This window comes from Dermacentor albipictus, chromosome 10 (genome assembly GCF_038994185.2).
Source record: "Dermacentor albipictus isolate Rhodes 1998 colony chromosome 10, USDA_Dalb.pri_finalv2, whole genome shotgun sequence".
NCBI lineage: Eukaryota > Metazoa > Arthropoda > Arachnida > Ixodida > Ixodidae > Dermacentor > Dermacentor albipictus.
The window spans coordinates 61135899-61161600 of NC_091830.1; the positions used below are offsets into that span (position 1 = coordinate 61135899).

The window sequence follows — 25702 nt, forward strand, 5'->3', positions numbered from 1 at the left end:
CTCCAGTAATTCTAGCGAAAAGAGATCATTTTCATAAAGCCAATGCCGAAACCACTCTGATGCAGATTGTTAAGGGTTGTCAGTGCATATTCACCGTAGTTCACGTGATAAAGCAGTATTAATGATGACGCTCAAGTTTATCTTAAACTTGCCTAAACTGCAGTCCACACCCTACAGTGGCGTTAGCGAAGCACCCTGAGCCGTGTTAGAATTTGTATTTTGCTCATTACGTTATATGCTCTAGAACAGTGACTATCAATGATTGTAACATGTGAGGTTTATCTTGATTTGCAGGCGTACAATTGAGTATGAGTAATAAATACTAGACCCGCATGATTTCTCACTGATGGTCAGAGAATGGCGCTTTCATGGTGTTCTGTAATATCTTGAATCAGTGAAGTTAATGCTTCATACGCCACTAATAAGCACCACTAATAAGCACCACGAAGAGCACCGCAACACTAAGATTGTGCGTAGAGAAAATATGTAGTGAACCAATACGGGAAATGGAAAGCGACAAAATACCACTATATCGTACAATGACTACGACACGTCATAATCGGAGGGAGCAGTTCTAGCATTTGCATACATTTGAAAGCACATTATCTCTTGCGGTTCAAGAGAATATGGACGTTGCGGTTAATTTTTTTTTTAGTTTCCGTTAACCTTGCGTCATCTTGGTCAAGTTAGTTATTCTCGTCAACTGGACCTGTAAGGATATGCCAGGTCTTAATATTTGCTCCTAGTAATGGGATGCGAAAGAAGCACGGGTATCGATGAAAAGGTTTCCATGCAATTACACTCCATCGTCGTGCTCCCTGTTTATTGTGCGTGCTTTTAGACCGTTAAATTCAAGCACAGGTTGGGCTTTTAATGCTGCAATAGCTTCAACATGCGCCCAATATGAAGGATTCTGCGGTGCTTTTTGCCAAGGTTGTTTAGGCACGCGTTTACATTTGACCTTTCCCGGGGGGTAGGCAGCAAACTAGGAAACGCATCAGCTCCAGTTCAGCATTTTCATAGTTCGGCGCTGAATTTGACTCTTGGTTCGCAACTGGTGCGCTATGAACGGGGGATTTCAGCTTTTCTAATAGGGTGTCGGAAGCATGCTTGCTGATTGTTAGTACATAAACGTTTTCTTAATAGTCATAGGCATCCAGGCTGGTCTGACCCATGGACGCGAGACTAATGATAGGCGTCTGAGGGTTTCTGCTGAGAAACTTATAGCGATGCCCCTCCTTGAATATTTTGAGCCTAATAAAATTCCTATATGTATATAGTGATTCAGGTTCCTGCGATGACTACGTTTTAGTGTCCTCATTCACAGACTCCCTTTCGTACGCATCGTATAATGCTGCTTCTCGGTCGTATGTTTTAATGCTCTTTTGCTAAGCACTTAAAAGGGAAAAAACATTACAATTTTTTTGTGAGTACCTACATTATGCAGTGAAATTTTAGATTGTTAAATATGCAACGGTTCATTGTATGTCGTCGCCCATTGCTTGAAGACAGACTGATAATCAATATTCTGGCGCCGTAGTAACGTCAGTGAAAATTTAGGAGACCTCGCTGAACCAGTAGCCGCCCGTAAATAGATGCTCAATACTGCGATTTGCGTTTCCAGGCAGATTTAATTGTAGGAGCTTTTTTGACACATTCTTGACAAATTGCAGGCCAATCTGGTTTTGTCCTCACTCATCAGATCCCCTAAGTCGAGGCTAAGGTATCTACTATACTCTGCAGATACAATAAGAACATGTGACGTAGTAATCCGTGGTACATAAACCACAGAAATCTGAGTGTTCAAAGGACAAAGCACATTCCCTATCATTACTTAATTTGTCACCCTAAGCAGCGAGACCAGCCTTAGTAGTCCAAGACAAAGTATAGCAGCAAAGGCTTCCTGAAACGCCCAAAACCATTGAAATCGCTGTAGTAGTGACGGAAAAGAAGATACAAGTGTGCCGCATCAATAACCATTAGTGACAGATGTGCCGAGCGTTTCTGTCCCATGCTTCGTGCAGAATCAGTGCAAAGAGCAGTGTTTGCCATTTGTCGCCGACATAGAGGGCTAGCAAACCTATACAGCTAGCATGCGCAGCGGGGGACTGCTGTACCTATCGTTCTTGCATACGGGGGTTGGAAATTAAAGCGTAAATGTGAGCCGCGCAAGTTATGCTCGATGCCCCCCGTAGTACTTCGACCGTAAAAGTAACCATGAAGCATCAAAAGTTATGCCACTTCAACGTTGTTTCTACTTATATATGAGGCTGCCACTCGTTTAGCGATATACACATTTGCTGCCTCGCGTATATCGTCTTCGGGTAGCCAGGAGACGCCCCTGTGTATAGCAGTGAACTTTCGGAACCGTTCACGTCATTATAACAAGCCCACACAGCCTGGAGAGTCATCCCACAACTCGGAACCCAACGTTCCCATCTGCTTCATTAGTGAACAATGTGTGTCTCTTCTCCAAGGCAACCAGCGATTACATTATAACCTAAGTCGTTCCAGCGAATGGTTAACTCGCAATGTTTCTCGTACAACGCTCTCCTGTTCAAGAAACGTAGAGGGCTCAGCTCCATGGACTAACTAACGAAACCTGTGCTACAAGTGAAACTTCATCGCCGGCCTGAAAATAGGTGACCGACAACGTCGCTGGGACTCTGCCGTGATTGGACAACAAGGAGGCTGCTGTTTGGGTCATTTGCGAACTTAGTATTTTACTTAAACGGCATTTCCTCACGGACTCGTCGTTGCTACGACACAACCTTCGATTTGCCGCTATTCACAGTCGTCGCTAACTTTCGAAGAGATCCGGATTATTTCTATTCGGGAGATCTCCTCGGTACACGAGTGACCCATCGGCGTTCTGCACAGTATCGGACAGCTGCAGCGGTGAAGCGCGCACGACGATCCTCGGTAAGACTGGCTGCCCGATCTCCGGCGCAACCACCAGGACTTCTGGGCGACGCATCGCCGCCTTCGTTTCGACATCGCAGCCCGTGTTCCTCCAGGGAAAACATGTCTCTGCACGTGGTCAACTCGATATCTTTCTTGCTCGGTGAGTACAACTACGGCGATCAGAACTTCGTTCCGTGGCAAATGGGTGCGTAAGTTCAGTACCGTGTTTTTTTTTCTTTCATTATGATAATGAACACGTGTAGGCTTTAGTGGCGCAAGAGCCAGGTCTGGCCAACGAGAACCTACTTCTCTGTTTCATATGAAAGAAATGCTAAAAGGGAACATTGAATCAGCATATTTCCGATGAAGGCACTGTACAAGTAGCATCGCATTCTTATTTTTAGGCGCACGTTAAAGGAGACTAAGTGGCCGAAGCCGAAAACAAGTCTTAGAATAGCTAGGCGCTGGTACGACTGATAACAGGACTCATCAACAAGTTGTTGCGCTGTAGAGACTTACTCTAAGCCAATACAACCTGCACAGTGCTTGCTGTTTTCCTAGGGAATTGTACACCCTTAGCGCAAGTGTTCACACCTCAAATATTTTGAAGTGAAACGAAATTATCCCTTAACCCTCAACTTCGCTGGCGGTCATAGCGCACCTTGCAGCTCAAAGGGAAGGTAACATGCCGTAGTAATCATCATCATCATCATCATCATCATCAGGAGTAGTGGTTGTTAGCAGTTACACGTAGTAATAGCAGTAGCAGTACTAGATTTAGTTATAGCAGTAGTATGCAGGTTAGCCTCTTCAAACTCTGGTAGCGTTTCTTTGGCAGAAAGTGGTTGCATGTAAACGCAGAAAATATTACTCTAGCTGTTCTTCTAGAATTATCTGCCTTCATTGCGGCAGCCTTCCTTGCAGTGTGGCGTCGCCGCTATCACCGTTTCCTCGCGTACTTGGGATATTTCTCTCTGGAAGAACATGAAAGTATCCAATTGTACCTGGTAAACGGTTCCTTACATTAAATTAAAACCGAATACTCCTTGCAACCAGGCTAACAATTACCAAACTTTTATTAGAAGCTGCCGATATATTATGTGGGGTCACGAGGAACTATTATGGGTTTCAAAGTGGCGTCGGGAGCCATGTTTTATCTTGTTTTCTTTCCGAGAGGCGGTGTGCAATGGCTGATTCCGGAACTATAATCTATCGCTAAGTCTAATGCTGAAGCCGTATTTCGTTACGATCTCTTGCTTTTTCATATTCTTTTTGCCTTTCCTCATTGGCTTGCACGAAGCCCGCCTGGATCGGTCAAATAAATGTAATCGAAGGAATTTTTTTTTTACAGAACACAGCCTCATAAGTCTAATCTATTGGCAATTGACGTTAATTAATATAAACACTGGGGTCTCGCGTTCCTAAACCACCATCTCATTAAGAGGCACACCGTAGTGAGGATTCTGGAATACTTTCGGGTTTTTCTGACGTGCACCCAATGCACGGCACACGAGCGTTTTCGCATTTCAGCCCCCATCGAAATGCAGTCTCAATGGTCGGGAATCGTGCCCTCGACCCTGTGCTTAGCAACACAGCTCCATAGCCATTAGGCCACCACGGCCGGTAAACAATCAGATATTTGTATGCATCACTCTAGCATGATTTGCCGCTCCTTTAAAAGGGCGCGGGGCAGACAACACCTAGTTATGCTTAGCTCTTATGATTATTTTTTTCCACTCTCTCCGCAGTTTCACGCGTGTAGAAAGCACTAATTAGCGAAGAAAAAGAAGGCGACAATTCCGGTTTTCGATATAGCGCACTCCACTCCTCTGGTGACGTCATGTGGTGCTGTCATGCGACTTCAGCGCAAGTAGGCTATGAAGGTTGCCTAGACTGACGTAACCATTCCCGAGTCATTGTGTTGCCGGTTTTGCGAAATTTTGGCTCTGACTGTGTGTTAAAATGTGTCGCTGCTAGAGCTAAAAATATTTCTTGCGGCATTTTTTTTTCTCATCGAGGGAAAATATTAACCGCGAAAGCAGTGCATTGCACCGTTACATACTGATTAATTTTTTGCGAGGGTATTGCAGGAAACTGAAAATTCTAGTAAAGTTGTACGCTTGGAGTACTGGTTGTATTCAATTCTGAAATTCCAGCATATCCGCCGAAGTCATTAGTTAAGATGCAATTATTGAAATACGGTTATTTGTAAATGGTAATTAACTATATGATGAATAATGGAGTGGTAATGGCGCGTACCACCCAAATCCTGATGTGCGCCGCTGCTGTAAGGCTCCGTAAGCCAATAATACTATTTTGTCTCAAACCCCCTTTCTTTAGTAAGTTGAGGCAGTCGTCGCAAAAACACTCCGCTAATAATAACATTCGTCGCATTCATTCGCATGCTTTTTGTTTGTGTTCACCTACAATCTGATCCCTTCTTCGCATGCTTACGTGGTTCGTGTGTGGCAAGGTTCGAGTATGGTGAGAGCCGAGACAGACCCCGATTGCTGACGCTGTCGCAAGGCTGATTCTCTTCGAAACACCGGCTGGCGCAACGTATATTATCAGAACGCCTGACGCTACAAAAACACCCTCTATTGCTAGTTTTCTTACCCCCCCCACCTGTCAGAAATTTCTACTCCAGCGATTCTGATGTGTCACTCGCGTGTAAAACCGACACGGCGACTTAAAATCAATCGACATATTGACCACCCCAGCCGAGAACCGACACCCTCCCCCTCTCCTTTTGGGTAACATGCGACACGCAACGGACATGAAGCAAACGTGCGCGTCGTTTGACTTGTCGCAGTCGATTCTAACTATAGCAGTACGTGCACAAACGGACAGGCAGGCTAACGACTCCGTGGCCACCTCACTGCCGCGGCGTTCTGGTTTCATTAGCAGTGATAGCCCGCGTTGGATTGATCTATTGCCTGTAGCCCGCAAACTGACCGTTATTTTTTTTTTTTTGAAACCTTCGTCGAACCGCTTTTTAGGCAGTACGGGCTCGCCAAATCGTCCCGCTGCCCGAAGTATGTGTAAACTGAGATGTAAATCTCGATGAGGGTAAACAAGAAGAACCTCATTGCGACCTTTCCGGTTCTACAGAGCGATCGAATCTGCACGTGGGCTGCCGGGTAGCCCAAATGGCAGATGCGCCTGTTTGCTCAAGAAGGCAATCCCATATTACACAGGGGTAATGATGACTAAAAAAAAACTTGTTTGTTTTTTCTTTTAACGGCGAAGAGACTGATCATATCTCTTCCATTTTGTGCGAATCAAAACGACATCGAGGAAGCATAAACGAAGGTTATCGATCCTCGTCAGCGCAGGTGCTTTAATGCGACAGCAATATACTCGTACTACTGGTTGTGTTACTCATGTCACCTCATACAAATTTCTTGAAATTTTTTCCCTCCGATGAGACTTTCCTTTCTTACGGGAACTAGAAGTTCCGCTGTCGCTACGGAAAACTGTGTCATCTCACGCACTTGTGTTCGTGCCTGGCCTCGGAAAAGTCCCATTGTGGAAAAGTTGGCTCCGGCGACAATCCCTGTTAGACCGATTTTAATCACTGAGAGCTTCCATCTTCTTGTGACATTCTCTGTTGTTCGGATTCTTACCAATTTATGCCAGTTGCACTATGCACCGTAACAAGCGTTTCAGCTTCGCTTGCTGGCTGCCCAGGAAAGTGCAACCTTTTTTGCCAGTCAAGTGCGTTAACCTTCGTGCAGGTGAATCCAAGAAAGCAGTCATGAAAGCCACGGTTCTTGCAGTTAGGACACCTGTTTTATCATGTTTATGTTACACTTGTGAATGGCCTAATGCCGTGTTTGCAAAATTACGGAATTAAACTTCTACCTCAATATTGTTGCAACAGCTCCACATGTATACTTATCGACGTTTTTTGATCGGACATTGCTTGCTTTTTACGCATACGAGTGCTATATTTCAATTTATAGTAGGGAAGAACATCTGCAAACTTTTGTAGACTCTTTGTAGAGCGCTCGTATCACCTTTCTCGTGGCTTGTTCTCCAAGTGAGGCCCCAGCACACTGATCACGCAAAATTACACATGCCGACGCATTTTATTCGTAGGAACAGCGACCAATGCGCTTACACTTATTTACTTCGCTTCCGTGCTTCTCTCTGCACCTTAGCCGTCGTCAGGATAACACAGCTAGCGACATTTTGTCTTCGTGTTTTTCAACCGCGTGCGGTACGCCCCATCTCCTAGCTCATGTGGAATTGCCATCGGTTTGTTTTGATCACCATCATTGATAGCATAATAGGTCCCATGCATCGAAGCAACAATACGATAATAACATTAAGACGATGTTCAATCAAACAAGAACCGACTTGCAGTAGCTAGTTGTTGGGTTAGGTACGCCTGCGGTAGAAACAGCAGCGCAAGTAATGTAGGCTCTAAGGAGGATCCTGCTTGCCATCAGGCCCCGTACAACATGTGTGCGGCATTTTCATTACGTTCATCAACTACCCCTCCCTATTATCTAACTCCACCTTCCCTATTTTTCCCGTTTTCTCATATTGGCCCCAGCAAGCAGCAGCGATTTCGTCAGGCTGGCCTGCTTAGCCTTTATAAAATTATCTATATCTCGTTCTCCCATCACTGCAGTGTAAAAGCCTGTTTTACCAATTTCCTGGTAGCGCTACCCCGCTATAGCCAAATACATTTAGTCATCTAGGGATAAAGCAACGATCTATGAACAACTCCGTAAATGAAGGATTCGTGTGTTGGGTTGGACCCAAGAGACAAGTTACAAGGTATGCTAACCAGGGCTCCGAACGTCCAGCCCGCAACAGCAACTTTCTTTTTCTCATTCATCAGCTCAAATGCGCGCTAGTTGTTATCACCCGCCGAGATGAAGTCATGCGAGATTTTTCATTCTGTAGGCGAGCAGCAGAAGAGCCAGCAGGGAAGCCGGCCAAACAGCCCTGCAGATTTGGCTCACGTCGTGGCTGGCGACTTCGGAAGCAGATCGCAGAAGGTGAGTTCTTTTACGCACAGTGTTACTGTATGTGTGAGGCTGTTGTAGTAGCGGTTGTGTTGCCTTTTAAATATGGCACATGATGACGAAGAGGAATTGGCCAACGTTCGCATTAGAAAGGATGTTCAGTGATTTTTCTATCGCTAACTTAGTGACAGTTATTGCCAATATTAAAAACATATACAAGGCATAAAAAATTGAATACTATACAGGTTTAGCTTGATGATTCGTACGAGAAAATAGTAGAACGGAAACAAAATCTGGAATTTATTGTTAAAAAACGGATCTCATGCTTATGCAGGAATCAGTGACCAGCATAGCTTTCTTTAGCGGTTACTGAAATGTCCCCACTTCAATTCTCCTTCGTCACATCTCTTTACCTCAACGCTCCTCGCTTCGATGCATGTTTAGTCTCATTTTTACTCCTGTTACTTCTCACATTGGGCTGCTCCTGTTGTCGACTTAGTCACTTCTCTTTAGCTAAATTCTACAGTTTGCAGCTGCTGACTTCTTCACTTACCTCTTGTTCTGGTTTTCTATTTGTGAACCTACCCAGTTTGAGATATTGGCACATAATGTTTCACATACTCAATGGCCCAGCTTGCCTATTCGGGCACGCACTTGTTGTATTAGTGGCAAAATAGCATTAGCTGGCACCCGCAAAGGGGAAGAAGAAAGGTTCGCTTGAAAAAAGAATCCCAGGACACTTAAGCACTTATTGCGAGTTATTAATGCGAAAACATTATTGTCCAATTGAACGCCGCTGAGCGTTCCTTCGAGCTACGAACTCCGCGCGGTCAAGCGAGCACGCTGAGACGCTTGGCGCGCTTTGATTTGGCTTTACTTAGGCTCACGAGAGCTTGCGAGGACAACGAACGCGCGAATAACACAGGCTTCCGAGAGCGTGAGCGGGGTAATGTGGCGCCGTGACCACGCCCTTCCCCTTCACGCAAGAACTGGGGCGCTACTGCAGCAGCAGGTGTTTTCTTTCGTCCGCACTGCTCCGTGGAGGCGCGAACGTCACGTGAAGTTGCGTCGCAGCCAATTGGAATTTATGGACCCTTTCTCTGCTACAGACGCCGGCTGTTTCCCCCAATGAGCTATTTGATGCTTTCGCTTCAAAAAGATTTCATAAGTCAGACTCCCTGTATCGACGATGCAGTCATGCAAAATCTGACAGACTTCTTTTCAGGCATGTACCAGGCTGAAATATCAAGTGTTGAAAACTTGGGCACCCGAAATGCATTACTGGACGTATATCTTTGGGAATTGTATTTTTGGAGTAGGGTATGAAATGATTCAAAGATTCTGCATCCCAGCATGACCCACAAAGATATGACCATGTGAAGGGATATATACAAAAGTAAATACTTGAGTGCGGTACTTCACACCGTAGAAAGGAGAGTAATCGTCACTGTGTGTGTTGTGATGTGACTTCTCCACCAATTTGAGATGAACTTACGTTTTGCAAACGTACACAATTTTCTGGGCCATTTTTCATTAACAAAACCAAATCGTGTTACAAGAGAGTAGCATAGTCATAACCGGCAAGCAAAAATTAGAAGTGCTCCTTCGTAGTCGTTTTTAATGTTGTGGTCTCAGAATATGTCCCAAGTCCACAAGGTGACCAAATTTTTACGCACCAGCAGGAATGTAATCAAAAGGGACCCATTAAGTAGTACAATACCCCTCCCCCCCCCAAACAAAAGAAAGAAAAAAAAGAAAACGTGCACTTCAATCAGCCATTTGTAGCAGCACACTCTTATTCCTTTTTTCTCTTTTCTGTTTCCAAAGGAGCAGTTTTATAGTAAGCCAGTAGAGCAATACGTTTACAAATCTTGCCTACTTGATTAATCTTTAACTGTTTGGTAATTTTAACGTCCACGCTTACAAACTACTCGTTTTCGCTTTACAATATCATGCATTTTAATGTAATATTATTATCGTATGATATTTATTTAATTTTATAGTATTATATTATCAAAAACGTCTCAAGATTGTTATCTTTGTTGTGCTTAATAGCTGTGATAATAATCAAAGCGAAACTGCGGCCTCCCTCTTTACACATCCTCCACATTATGGGAAGTTTCCTAAGTAAATCTCAGCGCAATGAATTGATGAGCATCGCACCGGCCGGGCTTAAACACACGCCGCTGCTGTGTAGTGTAGACGGTGTACAAAAGCGGCTTCTTATGTTAACTTGGAAACTAAATATTGATATAGTTGTAAGAAGCGCTGTACTTGACATCTTCCTGAAATTGCCCACTAAAAGATTTGTCACCGCAAGCGTTGTAACAGGCACACACGGGTTATCGTCACTGAAGGAGGAGACAACTTTGATATTACCCTGCCATATATGGATGCAAATGCGGTGAGACTGCATGAATAAAAAACGGCCGAACACCTCTCACGATTATTGGCGACGGTAATGCGTTTAGCATTGAAATAATATAGCGGCACAGCGTAGAGCCATCGTCGAAGCGAGTTATGAATGAGGCGTGTACTGCAGCGGGATTCCTTTTTAACGCTTCGGATGGATGGATGGATGGATGGATGGATGGATGGATGGATGGATGGATGGATGGATGGATGGATGGATGGATGGATGGATGGATGGATGGATGGATGGATGGATGGATGGATGGATTCCCTAAAAACACTTGGCACCAGCTAGGCCAGGAATCCTGCGCGTGGCTTGCCAAATGCATGGCGCGCCCGTGCGTGCGAGCTCTGAGGAACGCGTCATACGGCAACCAGGCTCCTCTCTCGCGCTTCTTTCTGGACACGTTGCGCCGTCTAGTGGCACTGCCGAGAAGTCCGCGCTTGGCCTCCGAGACGGGAAGCGTGGCGCGTGGATGCTTCCGAACGGTGAGAATTGCTTTCTCCTTGGCGCACACTGAATGGCACATGATCAGTCAGCCAAGTTGGCGAGATGTTCACTTACGAGTGGCGCATAGCCAGTGCCTTCATGGCGCAGCTCGCTAAAGCGTTAGAATGAGAGGCGTTCAATGAAAAGCGGCATATACTCAGGGCATTTGCGGTACAGCCTGCCTATGCGTCGAGTTGCTGTCCTTGAGGTACTGCTGTAACGGGGACTCGATTCCGCTCACCATCGGGGAAACTTAAAGAATTTTTTTGTCTTATAGAGCGGCACATTCTAGCAGCACGTACCTAGTTACATAAGTTGGCGTCAAAGACGTTCATTAGAGTGCGTTACGTGCCTACTGGCACATACCCGGCGACTCAAGTTGGCGTCAAAGAGATTCATAGAAGACCAGCACAGACTGAGTTACAGATACCCAGTGCTCCAAATCGGCGCCAAAGAGTTTCTTCGAAAAGCGGTACCTACCCTGTCCTGCACCTACAGTAACCCATGCCTGTGGGAAAGAAGAAAGCAGAAAACTTTATTAAAAGAAGAGGTGGGGGTGCGTGGAGCATTATGGAGGGTGCCCCACTAGCCTTATCCACCCGCCGTACTTGAGCTAAGAAGTTCGTAGAAGAGCGGCCACAAATTCAGTGGCCCCAAGTTAGTCCCGTGGTTGGTTTCAAACCCTGCTACCTCAGCACAGCAGCCCGATGCGCCTGCCCATTCTACCACGGACTACCCAGTGACCCACGTAGACCAGAAAACGATTAGATACAAACATACAATAGATATATGCAAACACAGATCGTTGGTTCACGGAAAGTGCGTGGAGTACACTAAGAACGCTAACGCATTAAAATCGCATCCTCCAACTTTTGTTCACAGAAATCTTTAGACTGCCGACCGCCCAATCCACCACAGATTTTGCCCAGCGACTCTCGGTAGCGGGAAGAAAGGCAGTGAAACAAAACAGAGACGTGCAATAGCAAATTAACTGCAAAATATGAAGCCCAGCTTTTGCCCGCATGCTGCTCTCTCTCTGTGCGATTTATCGCTGGCCGCCACTCCTGCCAGATGCGTGCTACTCGCCTTCCGCTCCTCGTCCTGTGTGTACGCCCTCCCCCTCCCCCCCCCCCCTCTTCCCTCGCCTTCCTATAAGGCTTGCCCCGTATACAACCCGGCCGCCGTAATAGATAAAGCGGAAATGTGTGGCCAAACATTGCGTATGGGAAGTGGAAGTGAGAGCATGTAAGCGCACGCCTCGTAAGGAGCCGGTGTCTTCCGATGCTCACAATTGTCTATCCAAGAGTGGGACTGTTTAGGGGCTGTTGCTACAAAACTCGTCATTACAAAACAGCTGGGCGGTGGTTTCTTGCCTTTATTTCTCTCTTTTTTTAGTGTGCCCTTATTGTTCTACGCTCCGTGTCACGACCAGCCCAACAACTAATCCGCTTTAAACTCTCAATCATTCGAAGCGTTTGCCACGAACTCCTTATCTGTTCTACATATAGCCCAACAAATGCGCAGTTTAAGATTAGATTAAGCAACATACTCCTACTGCCCCGGAAAAAGGAAACTTCGTTTTAAGAAGGCTTGATCCTTCAGCTGAGTGCGTGGTAGTTTAGGTATGTTTTTAGTCTTTATTATCATAAATGATCTTTAATTGCTAAAGACTTTCAAAGGCAAAGACGCATTTAACGCCAGAACTACGACCTACGATTCGATTAAGTGACGCATTCAAACAGAAAAAGAAAGGAGAATGGTGTGTTGCAATGAGTGGATTCTTCTGTTTTTCGCTACAATCAAGGTTTATCATGGCCATTAGCTGCCGCGTACTGATGTCAAGTGATAAGGTTATTTCATCACTTTAGGAACGCTTGACGTAAACGTTAAGCTGCAAACGATATTTACATGGGAATGTGAGCCCGTACCAACCGCTCTACGTTCTTTTTTTTTTCCCTTTTCCTGAGGCGTACCCCAACTCCACCTGCGCTTCGAGCACTATACCTCCTGGCCTGAATGGTCTTGTCAATTGAGACGCCTTACCTTCTTTCGGGCACATTTTTTATACGAGTTCCCTTTCTTTCTATAGAAGACGTTGGATTGTTTTCTTTTCTTTTCCTATCTTTTCTTCCGATTCCTGCTCTTTCGTGACTCTTCCCCTATATTGAACTGCCGCTGCCGGAAAGCTAAGTGTGTAGGGGTTCCGGCAAAAGAAAAGGAAAACGAGAAAAAAAAAAACGAGAAAAAAAAAGACAGCTCCGTTTGTTCGAGAACAGTTGCATGGCGGCGAGCACACGTGGGTTGTTGGCGTTCGAGGATCATGGCCTCGAGTGCTTCGTCGACGCTCATGGCTTTCTGGAACTGGGCGTTCGATCACAACGGCCTCCTCGATGAGAACTGTACCGCCGAACGCCGCGCCGTCCATCAGGCAAACAGCGTAAGTGTCCTGCGATTCAGATCGCAGCACGTCTCTGAAAGGGGCCTACAGGCCGCGGATTGGCCAGACCGCATTAGACGCCACTTCGGTGTCATTTCCTGACGAATGATGCCGCCCTAATGATGTTCCTGCATCTTGGGTAAGCGCGCGGTGCCCGAATCCGTTTCCTCTGCCATATATGCTGATCGCTTTGATTTGGGAATGTCGTGTAATCATGCGCATAGCACATCTGGGCTCCCTTTATTTCTTTTTTTATTGTTTATTTTCTGCTCAGTGCGTGGCTACGTTGCAATAAGTACAGCTTGTTGGGATGAATAGGGAAATACGGTCACAAGGGGCTAACATTGATGGAGTAGCATATTTTCCGTCACACATGGTAACTGGCGCTCCTTACCCTAGCCATTGGCAACAACCGCGTGGACTTGGTTGTTTCAGGTATTTATATCTAGGACTGAAAGTATCATCGCTGTTTTTAAATTTACAGGGCCACTATACACGCCCGCCATGTATCATGCTTATACCTGCTGTAGCATGACGCCTGACGTTGAAGTTAACTATGTTTCGCTCATGTGAATCTTACTAAATTATTTTCATCTTTATGTTTTATAAAAGATATCCAAAAAATTTAAACGTGGATAGACATTATTCTTACTTACGATAAAGAGTGCTTATTTTTAATATGTAAGCACGCACCTTTAGGAAATTGTATACCATGTCTCGAAAGTTGGTTAAGTTTCTCAGCCTCTCCTGAGATTTTTTTCTTTCTGCCGCATCTAATGTTAATACCAATATATAAATAACGAGTTCGGCGTAATAGTTAGGTGCCCTAGAACTTAGTCATACAACGTCTAATTTGACAAGTTTTGTTGTCCCGGTAATTGAATTAAAAACAGTAAATATATTCTTGCATTTCCTTTCATAAATAATGGCTGTGGCTTAGGTAAGGTTAAGCCCAGGATGCGAAGCATACTAGCCTTTATTTTAGTTGTTGAACCACTGTTTAGCCTGGTGAACTGCTGTTGCTTGGCTATATTTGGTTCGGCTAGACGAAGAAACAACTCATGCGTCACTCTGCTTCGCCTTCAAGAGTGGGACGCGACAGCATTCCCGTCGACCCGGCAAGGGGTGTTAGACAATGGGCTACAGGGCAGCGACTACGCGCCCCGCATTGGACGCGGTGAGCGTCGAGCAAAGCAGCGTTCGGCGCGGCAACGAAATGTGCGCCTGAGCAAGAGACGCACGCCTCAGAAACAGCTCGTTTCTAAGGCAACACCGCATTCACTAGAGGCGCTTTTGTACCGCTTTGAAGCATCGTACTCGTGGCTCAGTAGCAGCGGTGCAGGAGACAAAGATAGAAACTGAGGAACAGACGGATCGCATGGTGCTGCAGTTTCGCAATAGATACAATGTTTGTGTATCACATGCTATTGGGACTTCTGCGGGGTGCGCTATCTTCATTAGAAACAACCTGGGAATTAGAGAAGAAGGGGTCTTTTCTTGTGAAAGTGGAAGACTGGTTTTTGTGGATTTTTCCTTTCTGAATGTAGGTTGGCGCGTGATATGTGTCTACGCCCCAAACACTGAAAGTGAGCGTGTGGCTTTCTTTAAAACAGTAAATCAGCATTTACAATGTGACAGGAAAGTCGTATTGCTGGGAGATTTTAATTGTGTATGTTACGCGGCCGATCGAGTGAAAAACCTCCCAGTGCGTGACAAAAGTGCTTTACTTTTAAACACACTAGTTCAAGAATATAATCTGGATGACGTCGGTAATTTCCTGTGTATTACCGGCACGCCTGCATTCACACATTTTCAAGGGCAAAGTCACGCAAGGCTAGATAGAGGGTATGTCGCACTGGAGCTTGTTCCGATGTGTGGCAGCTATAGTGTGAAACACGTCTCGTTCAGCGATCACAGCCTTGTAACTTTTAGTGTAGGTACCACAGAAAGAAAATCGAAGTTTAACTGGAAGTTGTGGAAGTTCAACGATGGGCTGTTAATGAACGAATCCTTTTGCGAAAGCGTGAAGCAAAAGTTAGATAATTTGATTGACGCCGAAGATGGCAACGTGCTAGAATTATGGAAAAACTTTAAACAAGGCGTCAAGATCAGTGCTATAGAAGAATCCAGTAAAGAGAAATTTATTAAAAGGAAAAAAGAAAATGAAATGCAACGTGAGCTTCATTTTTTGTACACCGTGGAAAGCGAGAGACCCGGGAGCCGAACAACGGAGATAAGAGAACTGAAAAGCCAGCTTGAGCTTATCGAAGAAGAGAAGTTCAAAGGAGCAGTTATAAGGGCACGAGCTGAAAGGGCTTGGCTAGGTGAGACACCGACTAAACGAGCCTTATCTGACGAAAAGGCATACGCGAGGCGAAATGAAATCAGAATGATTCAATACGAGAACGATATCACGAGCCAACCTCAAAAAATTGAAGAGGCGTTTCTTGATTATTATAGCAAATTATTCGGGACTGTTAAAGACGTCACAGAAGAATTCAAGACGGACTTTTTGTCAAACATGCCGCAATTAGAGGAAGACATTCAAAAACGTCTGGAGTGGCCTCTGAGCATCACCGAAGTGGAAGGAGCCATAGATGATTTAGTTGTAGGCAAGTCTCCGGGACCTGATGGACTCGGAGCGGCCTTTTATAAAGCCTTCAAAAGTGATGTCAGTGAGATCCTGTTACGGTTGTTTAAGGAGGCCTATGCGCAGAAACAGGTTCCCCCTTCTTTTCGGACATCGCACGTAGTCCTGATACCGAAATCAGAGGACCCAGAAAAATTGTTAGCTGTTGACGCTTACCAGCCGATATCACTAATGAATGTAGACTATAAGATATTTACAAGAGTGCTGGGAAAGCGATTACAGGGAGTGGTGACCAGAATAGTAGGGTCGCATCAAACATGCGGCATTAAAGGGAGGTCTATCTACACAAACATTCATATTGCCAGAAGCATCTTAGAATACTGTAATGACCTAGGTGAACACTGTGCCATGTTACAGTTAGATATGCAGAAGGCTTTCGACCGTGTGGCCCATAAAATTCTTTTCAGTATTCTAGAACACATAAAGGTAGGGGATTTGATCTTGGATGGGGTAAAGATGTGCTATCAAGACTGTACCTCCAGCCTCATTATAAACAAGGAGGTTACCAAATCCTTTAGTGTCCGGTCATCTGTGCGCCAGGGGTGTGGTTTGTCGCCTCTTTTATTCGCAATTTACCTAGAGCCGCTTTGTAGGAAAATCAAGAATGACAACAGAATATCGGGTTTCAGAGTGCAGTCCGCGGAGGTGAAAGTGCTGGCATACGCGGATGACATCGCGTTGTTTTGTCGGGATAAAGAAAGCATCGAAATCGCGGTCGCAGAGGCTTTATCATACTGCAGAATGACAGGCAGTGCTATCAACTTTGATAAATCCCTAGGGGTATGGATCGGCAACTGGGAAGACCATCCGAGTACGTTTGCAAATATCCGCTGGACAGTCACGCCGGCAAAGTACCTGGGGGTGCCGCTTGAGCACTACCGTGATGCCGTTGATTACTGGAATGCCGAAACTGAAAGGGTTCGTGAAGGTACACTTAAATGGGGAGGCCGCAATTTCTCTATGTTTGCTCGTGCGACAGTGTGCAACCTGTTTGCCGTTGCCAAAATTTTTTACGTGCTCCAAGCGTTGTGCATGTCAAGGGCTAACATACAACGTTTACACAGAGTACTTGCAGTGTTTGTATGAGGTTCAAGCTGGGAGCGCACCAGTCGCACTAATCTCTTTCGTTCGGTTAAAAATGGAGGATTAGGTCTGGCACATTTGTTCATTAGGCAGATTGTGTCGCGGTTGGCTTTCTTACGGGACCAAAATGACCCATTTTTATTAACTATGTTTCAGACAAGGCTGAGCGAAGCTATACCTGAGTTTATTGTATCGTCACATCGGTGCAGTCAAGGCAGAGCGCGTGGTTTCCTAAAAGAGGTAGTCTTGGCGTTTCAGCTGTTAAAGGTTCGGTTCTCCATGGAATACCTAAGTAGGGTACCACGAAAGCGCTTATATAAGGACCTGGTAGACACAATGTTGCCGGTGCCGTTGTATCGCTCGATGTTCTGCATTGGACCTGAAAAGGACGTACTAAAAAGAGTAAAACGAATGCCAGTACGCCCATCGGTAAAGTCCTTCTTTTTCCAGCTCCACACCAATACTTTACCTGTGAAACCGTGGCTAGATGAAAAAGGTCTTTCCGTGCCTTGGAGCGTCAACTGTTTACTATGCCGGAAACCCGAAACAATAGAACACATTTTTCTAGACTGCTGGGATGCTGTGTTCCATTGGGACATATTACAGAGAACACTAAAGAAGGACTTGCCGATTACACCATACGGGATTCGTTTCTTGCCTACTCTAAATGAAGACAAAGTACCCTATGACATGTTCATGCTGGTGTCCTTACATAGCTTATGGAAAACTAGAATGGCCGTGAGACATGCCGAAGTAAATGCCCGGCCTGTTAGAGAATACTTCATTGAAAGCATTTGTCATATTAAGGAAATGTATAATTTGCAAAAAGAAAAACCAACATGGCTCAGTGTGATGACTGAGCTAGCGAATTTTAAGCGATTTTAGCCCTGTGACTGCCAACCAATGGCAGAGATGTTGTCGTGACCGTTGTCTATTGTTAAAATGTCTTGTTTTGTAGCCTTGTTGCCATGTCGGTAATAAAGACAAAAAAAAAAAAACTCGTGGCTCAGTGGTAGCGTCTCCGTCCCACACTCCCGAGACCCTGGTTCGATTCCCACCCAGCCCGTCTTGCAAGAGTTGAGCCAAAGCCACTTCTCCTCTGTCGTGACGTCACGGTGTCACGTGGTTTCAAGGCGACACCGCCGCGCCTGAGGAGCTGGGTTGAGCTCTCGTAATATGCTTCGCATAAAACACTGCGTTCGCTACTTTCCTGTCAAGAATGCTGAGTCACACTGATAAAGCGCATGTCATTCGTTACCTTTTCTTTTAATTTTTGGGTTTTACGTGCTAAAACCACTATTTGATTATGAGGCACGCCGCAGTGGGGGACTCCGTAAATTTGGACCCCCCCTGGGGTTCTTAAGCATGCACCTAATCCTAGTACACGGGTGTTCTCTCATTTCATCCCAAATCGAAATGCGGTCGCCATGGCCGGGATTCAATCCCGCGACCTCGTGCTTAGCAGCCCATCGCCATAGCCACTAAGTAACCACGGCGGGTCGTTCGTGACCCCGAAGTACCGGTCGCACAGTGCTCAAGAAACGAAATGCAAGCAAGATTGATGAGGATGACTGTTGTGTGTTCAAAATACGCTCCAAGTGTTCTAAACTGTTTTTAGAGTGTAGAGGCTGCATATTTGCAGCTTCGCTGGTGCTTTATAAGTATGTTTATCTGCGGTAAAGAATTGGTGGATTTATCTCCTGGCCCACTGTCAGCAGATGTCATCATCATCATCATCATTAGCAGCAGCAGCAGCAGCAGCAGCAGCCTGGTTACTCCCACTGCAGGGCAAAGGCCTCTCCCATATTTCTCCAACAACCCCGGTCATGTACTAATTGTGGCCACGCCGTCCCTGCAAACTTCTTAATCTCATCCGACCACCTAACTTTCCGCCGCCCCCTGCTACGCTTCCCTTCCCTTGGGATCCAGTCCGTAACCCTTAATGACCATCGGTTATCTTCCCTCCTCATTACATGTCCTGCCCATGTCCATTTCTTTTTCTTGATTTCAACTAAGATGTCATTAACTCGCGTTTGTTCCCTGACCCAATCTACTCTTTTCTTATCCCTTAACGTTACACCTATCATTCTTCTTTCCATAGCTCGTTGCGTCGTCCTCAAATTAAGTAGAACTCTTTTCGTAAGCCTCCAGGTTTCTGCCCCGTAGGTGAGTACTGGTAAGACACAGCTATTATATGCTTTTCTCTTGAGGGATAATGGCAACCTGCTGTTCATGATCTGAGAATGCCTGCCAAACGCACCCCAGCCCATTCTTATTCTCCTAATTATTTCCGTCTCATGATCCGGATCCGCCGTCACTACCTGCCCCAAGTAGGTGTATTCCCTTACGACTTCCAGTGCCTCGCTGCCTATTGTAAATTGCTGTTCTCTTCCGAGTCTGTTAAACATTACTTTAGTTTTCTGCAGATTAATTTTTAGACACACTCTTCTGCTTTGCCTCTCCAGGTCAGTGAGCATGCATTGCAATTGGTCCCCTGAGTTACTAAGCCAGCACTGAGTTACTGAGTCAGCAGATGTGCAGGTATTCAGTCGGAAGAAAGAAAAACGCAGCTCAGAGAGCAGTACGAACGTCAACAACCTCGCACTGCCCGCATGCTCTGTAGCATACATTCGCGGAAGTCATCCAGCGACCAAAACACCGGCCTCGCCGACGCCGGTTCTGTAGTTATGCGGAGAGTCTGAGAACTCTTACGTGATAACCAAACCTCGGGGCCGAGGTAACGCGCAAACGCGACTGCCGTCTTCCTCTTTCCTCGCATCTCTTATCTGCATACGGGACCCATTAGGCGTACGTTCTGGCTTTCCCCGCTTCGCTCGCACTTAAGGCCCGCGCCGGGCGTTAACGGCGCACGTGGCCCGCACGTAAGATCGTTTGCGCCGCCATAACGGAAACCCACTTCCCATTTCCCACTTCCGGTGGCGGCGGCACGCCGTTTCGTTAGCGCGGCACATCTCGGGCCCACCGTCTTTGCGCCTTTATCGATTAATCAATTCTGGCGCTCTCTTATGGCACCCGTTCGACAGAGAGTTGTTTCGACGCGCGCGCACTGTAGTGTAGCACGCCAGGGTTCGGCGGTGCCATCCCCGTTTTTAATACTTTAAGAAGGGACGCGGCTGGAAAACAACACCGTTCGATATTTCGCGCTCTCTAGAAGTATCCAGAAGAGAAAAAAAAAACACCAATAAACGATGCATTTCCTTTCCTAGATAGCGAGAAAAGGAGATCAGTACTTTATTATGCGGAAATTGTCGAAGGCCTGCGGAGTACTCCCAGCGTACAGGCTCACACTCCGTCGTCGTGTTGCCTCCCGGTTCTAAGGTTACTGACTACCTAAGAATTCACTGGTGTATGCACCACTCTCCAACTCGCCGGCCAATTACGTTCGCTGCTTTACGTGACGTCACGATGGCAGGGAGCATCATTCAACCTCCGCGTCTCTAGGGAACTACGTTTTGGAGCGCGGAAGCGCATAGCACAGGTGCGGTGCAATTCTGTGGGCGGAGCTTGGACGGTGTCCCGAGGTTCCCGCCGGGTGTAGTGCGAAGTCAGGACGTCGCGTACAAGGGGTTAAGGAGTTTATCGCGGGTAGGCCCAGCACTGGCGCGATGGTTGAGCGCCACCGGGATGGCTACAACCGGAAACTGCTGGTTTTCCACCGTTGAGACACAGGTAAGCCAAGCTGCGGACGGGAAGAGAAAGGAAGAGAAGGCAAAGAGGAGACAACGTGGTGGTTATTGAGTAATTACTATTTAGACATTCTACAGTGTAGGAACACACGTAAACACGGGGCACCATGCAGCTGTCTTGTCCGTCATGTGCCTTTGCACTGCACGCCTACTTACGTACCGCCAACGAACCCAACTCGCCGCTTTATAGTACCCGTGTGCCCGCCGTTGCGTTCACACCCCGGAGAGCGTGGGGAAAAACTGATAGACAGAATCATTTATTGGATTATGACTCATTCCGACTCCCTATCCGGGACTACTCGGTCTTTTGGTAGTGGTAAGGGATGACGAGATGCGGAGGTGATGGTGTGGCCTTCACGGTTTCGTGTCTTGAGCGGGGTCTGTGCGCATCCTCTGTTTTGTTGCGGTGTGCAACGAAAACGGTGACAACGCGGGAACGCCTCTTGTGAATATCTTCAGCTCGGTGTCCCCCGACATCGGTCGCCCCATCTCACGTCGAGGGATCAGCGCTTCATTAGCTAGGCATAGGTGCGCACGAAGTCCCTCGCATACGGAAATCGGCCTTGATTTGAAGCCCATGCTAGGCGTGGTCAAAATAACGTCTTACGTGACCGTGTCGAAAGAAACGCAATGTGCGTCTTGGATTCGCTCCCGCCAGGCGTCATCTAGATCAAGTCGAGCATGAGCTTCAAGTCAAGGTTCATTTCTGAATACGGGGGTGACGTCAGCATGAATTGGTACTCATACTAGCGTTTCGCTTTGTTTGGTCATGTTCGAGAGTAGGGGTACCGAAAACTTGCTGTCCTTGGTAAACCCACCTGCTTCTCCAGGGTGTCCCTTCCCCTATTCTTTTTCTCACCGATATGTTTATGGTATTCGTTGTTAAATCTCAACTTTAATATAATAATTCACCAACGAAGAGGTAGGGTTAGATTCTTCTCGGCCGCTTGCAGAGCCTTAAAATGCCATTCGGTACGCAGTATGGGAACCCTTGATGTAGGGAAATGCGTCTCAGAAAACCCGCAGGACCCGCTCTGCGAGTGATTAAACCAGAAGAAAGGGGGTTAACCGAGGGGCCCGATTTTTATTAGTCGTATAAGAAGCCAACAAACACTGACACCATGGACAACATAGGGGACATTACTTGTGCTTAATAAATGAAGTAAAGAAACGATAAATTAATGATAATGAAAGACGATGAACGAACAACTTGCCGCAGGTGGGGAACGATCCCACAACCTTCGCATTTCGCGTGCGATGCTCTACCAATTGATTGATTGCCACCCTAGCGTCCCTATAGCTGCTCAGGAAGCAAGTCCAATGACGATGCAACGTTAATTTAACGTTGACCCTACATTGTACAGCACCTCGCCGTCCAAATGGCCGACACTGACCCCGCCTTTAGTGCTGCTTCGCATTCGTTGCGTCCGCTCAACTGCCATGCTCGATGGACATGGCGTGGTTACAGGGAAATGGTTTCTAAAGGCACAATGAAAAACACGTATAACAGATTTGCAATATACATGAAATATATTTTCAGCTTAGAGTCTTAGTGTGTCACAAGGTTAATTAAGATATTGCTCTAGTGGTAGAAGCATTTCGTTCGAAGCCTGCCCGCATTGTGTTATTCTTTTCCTTTCGCGGTGCGCTATGACGTGGCTCTAATGTGTCAATTAGTTGAAAGTCGCATTGCATTCTTCCCAAGTTCACGTTGTCTTGTCCACTCGTAAAGAAATGACTGCTTTCTTCATCCTATTCCACGTCACCCCTAAATAACTGGTTCTGACTACTCCAGTCACGAGTCACTAAATGCAAGCTTGTCCTTTCGGAGCAGCAGTCAGCTAATATATATATATATATATATATATATATATATATATATATATATATATATATATATATATATATATATATATATATATATATATATATATATATAAACGAGAAGAAAGGGGGTTAACCGAGGGACTCGATAATTATTAGTCATATAATGAGAAGCCAACAAACACTGACACCAAGTACAACATAGGGGAAATTGCATGTGCTTAATAAATGAAATCAAGTAATGATAAATTAATGAAAATTAAAGTGGATGAAAAAACAACTTGCCGCAGGTGGGAACCGAACCCACAACCTTCGCATGTCGCGTGCGATGCTCTACCAATTGAGCTACCGCGGCGGCGTTTCCCCATCCACTTTCTTGGGTATTTATGTGTACTAGTAGATTAAGCACATGCAATTTCCCCTATGTTGTACTTGGTGTCAGTGTTTGTTGGCTTCTCATTATATGACTAATAATTATCGAGTCCCTCGGTTAACCCCCTTTCTTCTCGTTTATTACATAACGAGGGTCTCGAATCCGGCAACATTGATGCCTTCAGGTAGCATATGTGGGTTTATTGACCAGTTGCTTTCACCCGAAAAAAGATCACGTTCTCGTGACGCCTGCGGCAAAAAGGACGTTCCACGTCCGCCGCCAAGGTCTGTGAGTGGGGGCGCTGGCTAACACTCCCAGGGTTCTACTAGTACACATAAATACCCAAGAAAGTGGATGGGGAAACGCCGCCGCGGTAGCTCAATTGGTAGAGCATCGCACGCGACATGCGAAGGTTGTGGGTTCGGTTCCCACCTGCGGCAAGTTGTTTTTTCATCCACTTTAATTTCCATTAATTTATCATTACTTGATTTCATTTATTAAGCACATGCAATTTCCCCTATGTTGTACTTGGTGTCAGTGTTTGTTGGCTTCTCATTATATGACTAATAATTATCGAGTCCCTCGGTTAACCCCCTTTCTTCTCGTTTATTACATAACGAGGGTCTCGAATCCGGCAACATTGATGCCTTCAGGTAGCATATGTGGGTTTATTGACCAGTTGCCTTCACCCGAAAAAAGATCACGTTCTCGTGACGCCTGCGGCAAAAAAGACGTTCCACGTCCGCCGCCAAGGTCTGTGAGTGGGGGCGCTGGCTAACACTCCCAGGGTTCTACTAGTACACATAAATACCCAAGAAAGTGGATGGGGAAACGCCGCCGCGGTAGCTCAATTGGTAGAGCATCGCACGCGACATGCGAAGGTTGTGGGTTCGGTTCCCACCTGCGGCAAGTTGTTTTTTCATCCACTTTAATTTCCATTAATTTATCATTACTTGATTTCATTTATTAAGCACATGCAATTTCCCCTATGTTGTACTTGGTGTCAGTGTTTGTTAGCTTTTCATTATATGACTATATATATATATATATATATATATATATATATGTATATGTATGTTGTAACGACGTGGGAGCGACGAGTATGCGTAGCAGCACCGCCAAGAAACGCACTTTATGAGTCGTCCAAGGGAACAACAACAACGTCTTCCTCGTTTTCCCCGCTTCACCTAAAAACCCGCGCTACTTCAGCGTCGTCCCGACTGGCGCATACCCGCTGCATTATGGTTCTGCCAAATATGTGTCATTTGCTCCCCCTTTAGAAAAGATCATCGTTCCGATGATAGAGGCTTGGAAAGCAGCGGTAAAGAACTGCGCAGTCTTGTCAGTCCTCGTAGTACGGCTTCTTACGAAGCACGTGAACGACCTCGGGTAAATGCCGTCGGCGCTTTGAACAGTGCGAGCTGTCTGGAACGACTTCGTAGTTGACGTCACTGATGCGTCGGAGAACTATGTAGGCCCCGAAGTATTTGCGTAGGAGCTTTTCAGAGAGCCCACGCTGTCGAGTAGGTGTCCAGACCCACACTTTGTCGCCGATGTTGTATGTTACGGCTTTGTACCGAAAATTGTAGCGTCTGGCGTCACAGTCCTGTTGTTCGTGGATTCGCAGACGCGCAAGCTGCCTAGCTGCCTCTGCTTGGTGTGTTATCTCTTCAGCACCCGTCTCGATGTCGTCAAATTCATGAGGGAGCATTGCGTCTAATGTTGTTGTAACCTCATGGCCGTATACGAGACTGAAGGGCGTCTTGCGAGTGGTCTCTTGACGAGCCGTATTGTACGCGAAGGTGACATAAGATAAAACCTCGTCCCAGTTCCTATGCTCTACATCTACGTACATGCTTATCATATCAGCCAATGTCCTATTGAGTCGTCCTATCAGTCCGTTTGTTTGGGGGTGATACGCTATTGTCTTCCGGTGGGCGGTACCACTTAGACGTAGAACGATATCTAAACACTAGGCCATGAACGCAGTACCTCTGTCCGTGACGACTACTGCGGGAGCGCCATGCCTCAAACCGATGGATTCCAGAAAAAATCGTGCCACTTCATCTGCTGTTGCCCGTTGCAGAGCACTTGTCTCGGCATATCTAGTGATATAATCCGTAGCGACGATTATCCACCTATTACCAGTAGTAGACGTTGGCAAGGGGCCCAGAAAGTCCATGCCTACTTGTGCAAATGGTGTGGCCGGTACGTCAACAGGGTGCAGTAAGCCGGCTGGTTTGACGGATGGCGGTTTACGACGTTGGCAATCCAGACGTGTCTGAACGTAACGTTTAACGACCGCAGTAAGTCTCGGCCAGTAGTAATTCTGCCGAATCCGTGCCAATGTGCGAGTGTAGCCCAAGTGCCCAGCAGTCGGCTCGTTGTGGCAGGCGTGTAAGATTTCACGTCGAAGCGGTGATGGAACAACAAGTAAGTAGTTGCTGCCGCTAGGCGAGAAGTTCTTCTTGTAGAGGACGTTGCGACGCAAGCAGTATGATGCCACCCCTCTTGCAAAGAGCCTCGGCACACTGTTGGTTCGTCCGTCGAGGTAATCAATAAGCGGCAGCAATTCAATGTCATCCCGTTGCTGGTGTGAAAGATCGGCAGTATCCATGAGTCCCAGAAAAACCATGTCGTCACCGTCTTGTGCTGCCGGCTCAATAGGACACCGAGAAAAGCAGTCGGCGTCTGCGTGCCGTTTTCCCGACTTGTATGTAACAACAAAGTCGAACTCTTGGAGTCGAAGACTCCAGCATGTGAGCCGGCCGCGGCCGGAAGGATCTTTCAAATTAATGAGCCAGCAGAGGGAATGGTGATCACTAACGACGGTGAAAGACCGA

At 46.3% G+C, this 25702-nt stretch overlaps 1 protein-coding gene across 3 annotated transcripts in view; it reads left to right on the top strand.

Annotated features, from left to right (window-relative positions):
* Positions 1-3009: 3009 nt before the first annotated feature.
* LOC135912108 (anoctamin-4-like) overlaps positions 3010-25702 on the top strand; it is a 114249-nt gene continuing 91556 nt past the window's right edge. Inside the window, exons 1-2 of one of the 3 annotated variants that reach the window (XM_070527847.1) lie at positions 3010-3064; positions 7822-7916. In XM_070527847.1, coding sequence (XP_070383948.1) covers positions 3025-3064; positions 7822-7916 — 135 coding nt within the window. In that variant the 5' untranslated portion in view covers positions 3010-3024. Of the gene's footprint in view, positions 3065-7821; positions 7917-13045; positions 13223-25054; positions 25293-25702 lie in introns of those variants that run through there. The other 2 variants (XM_065444492.2, XM_070527848.1) reach the window with 2 other exon arrangements.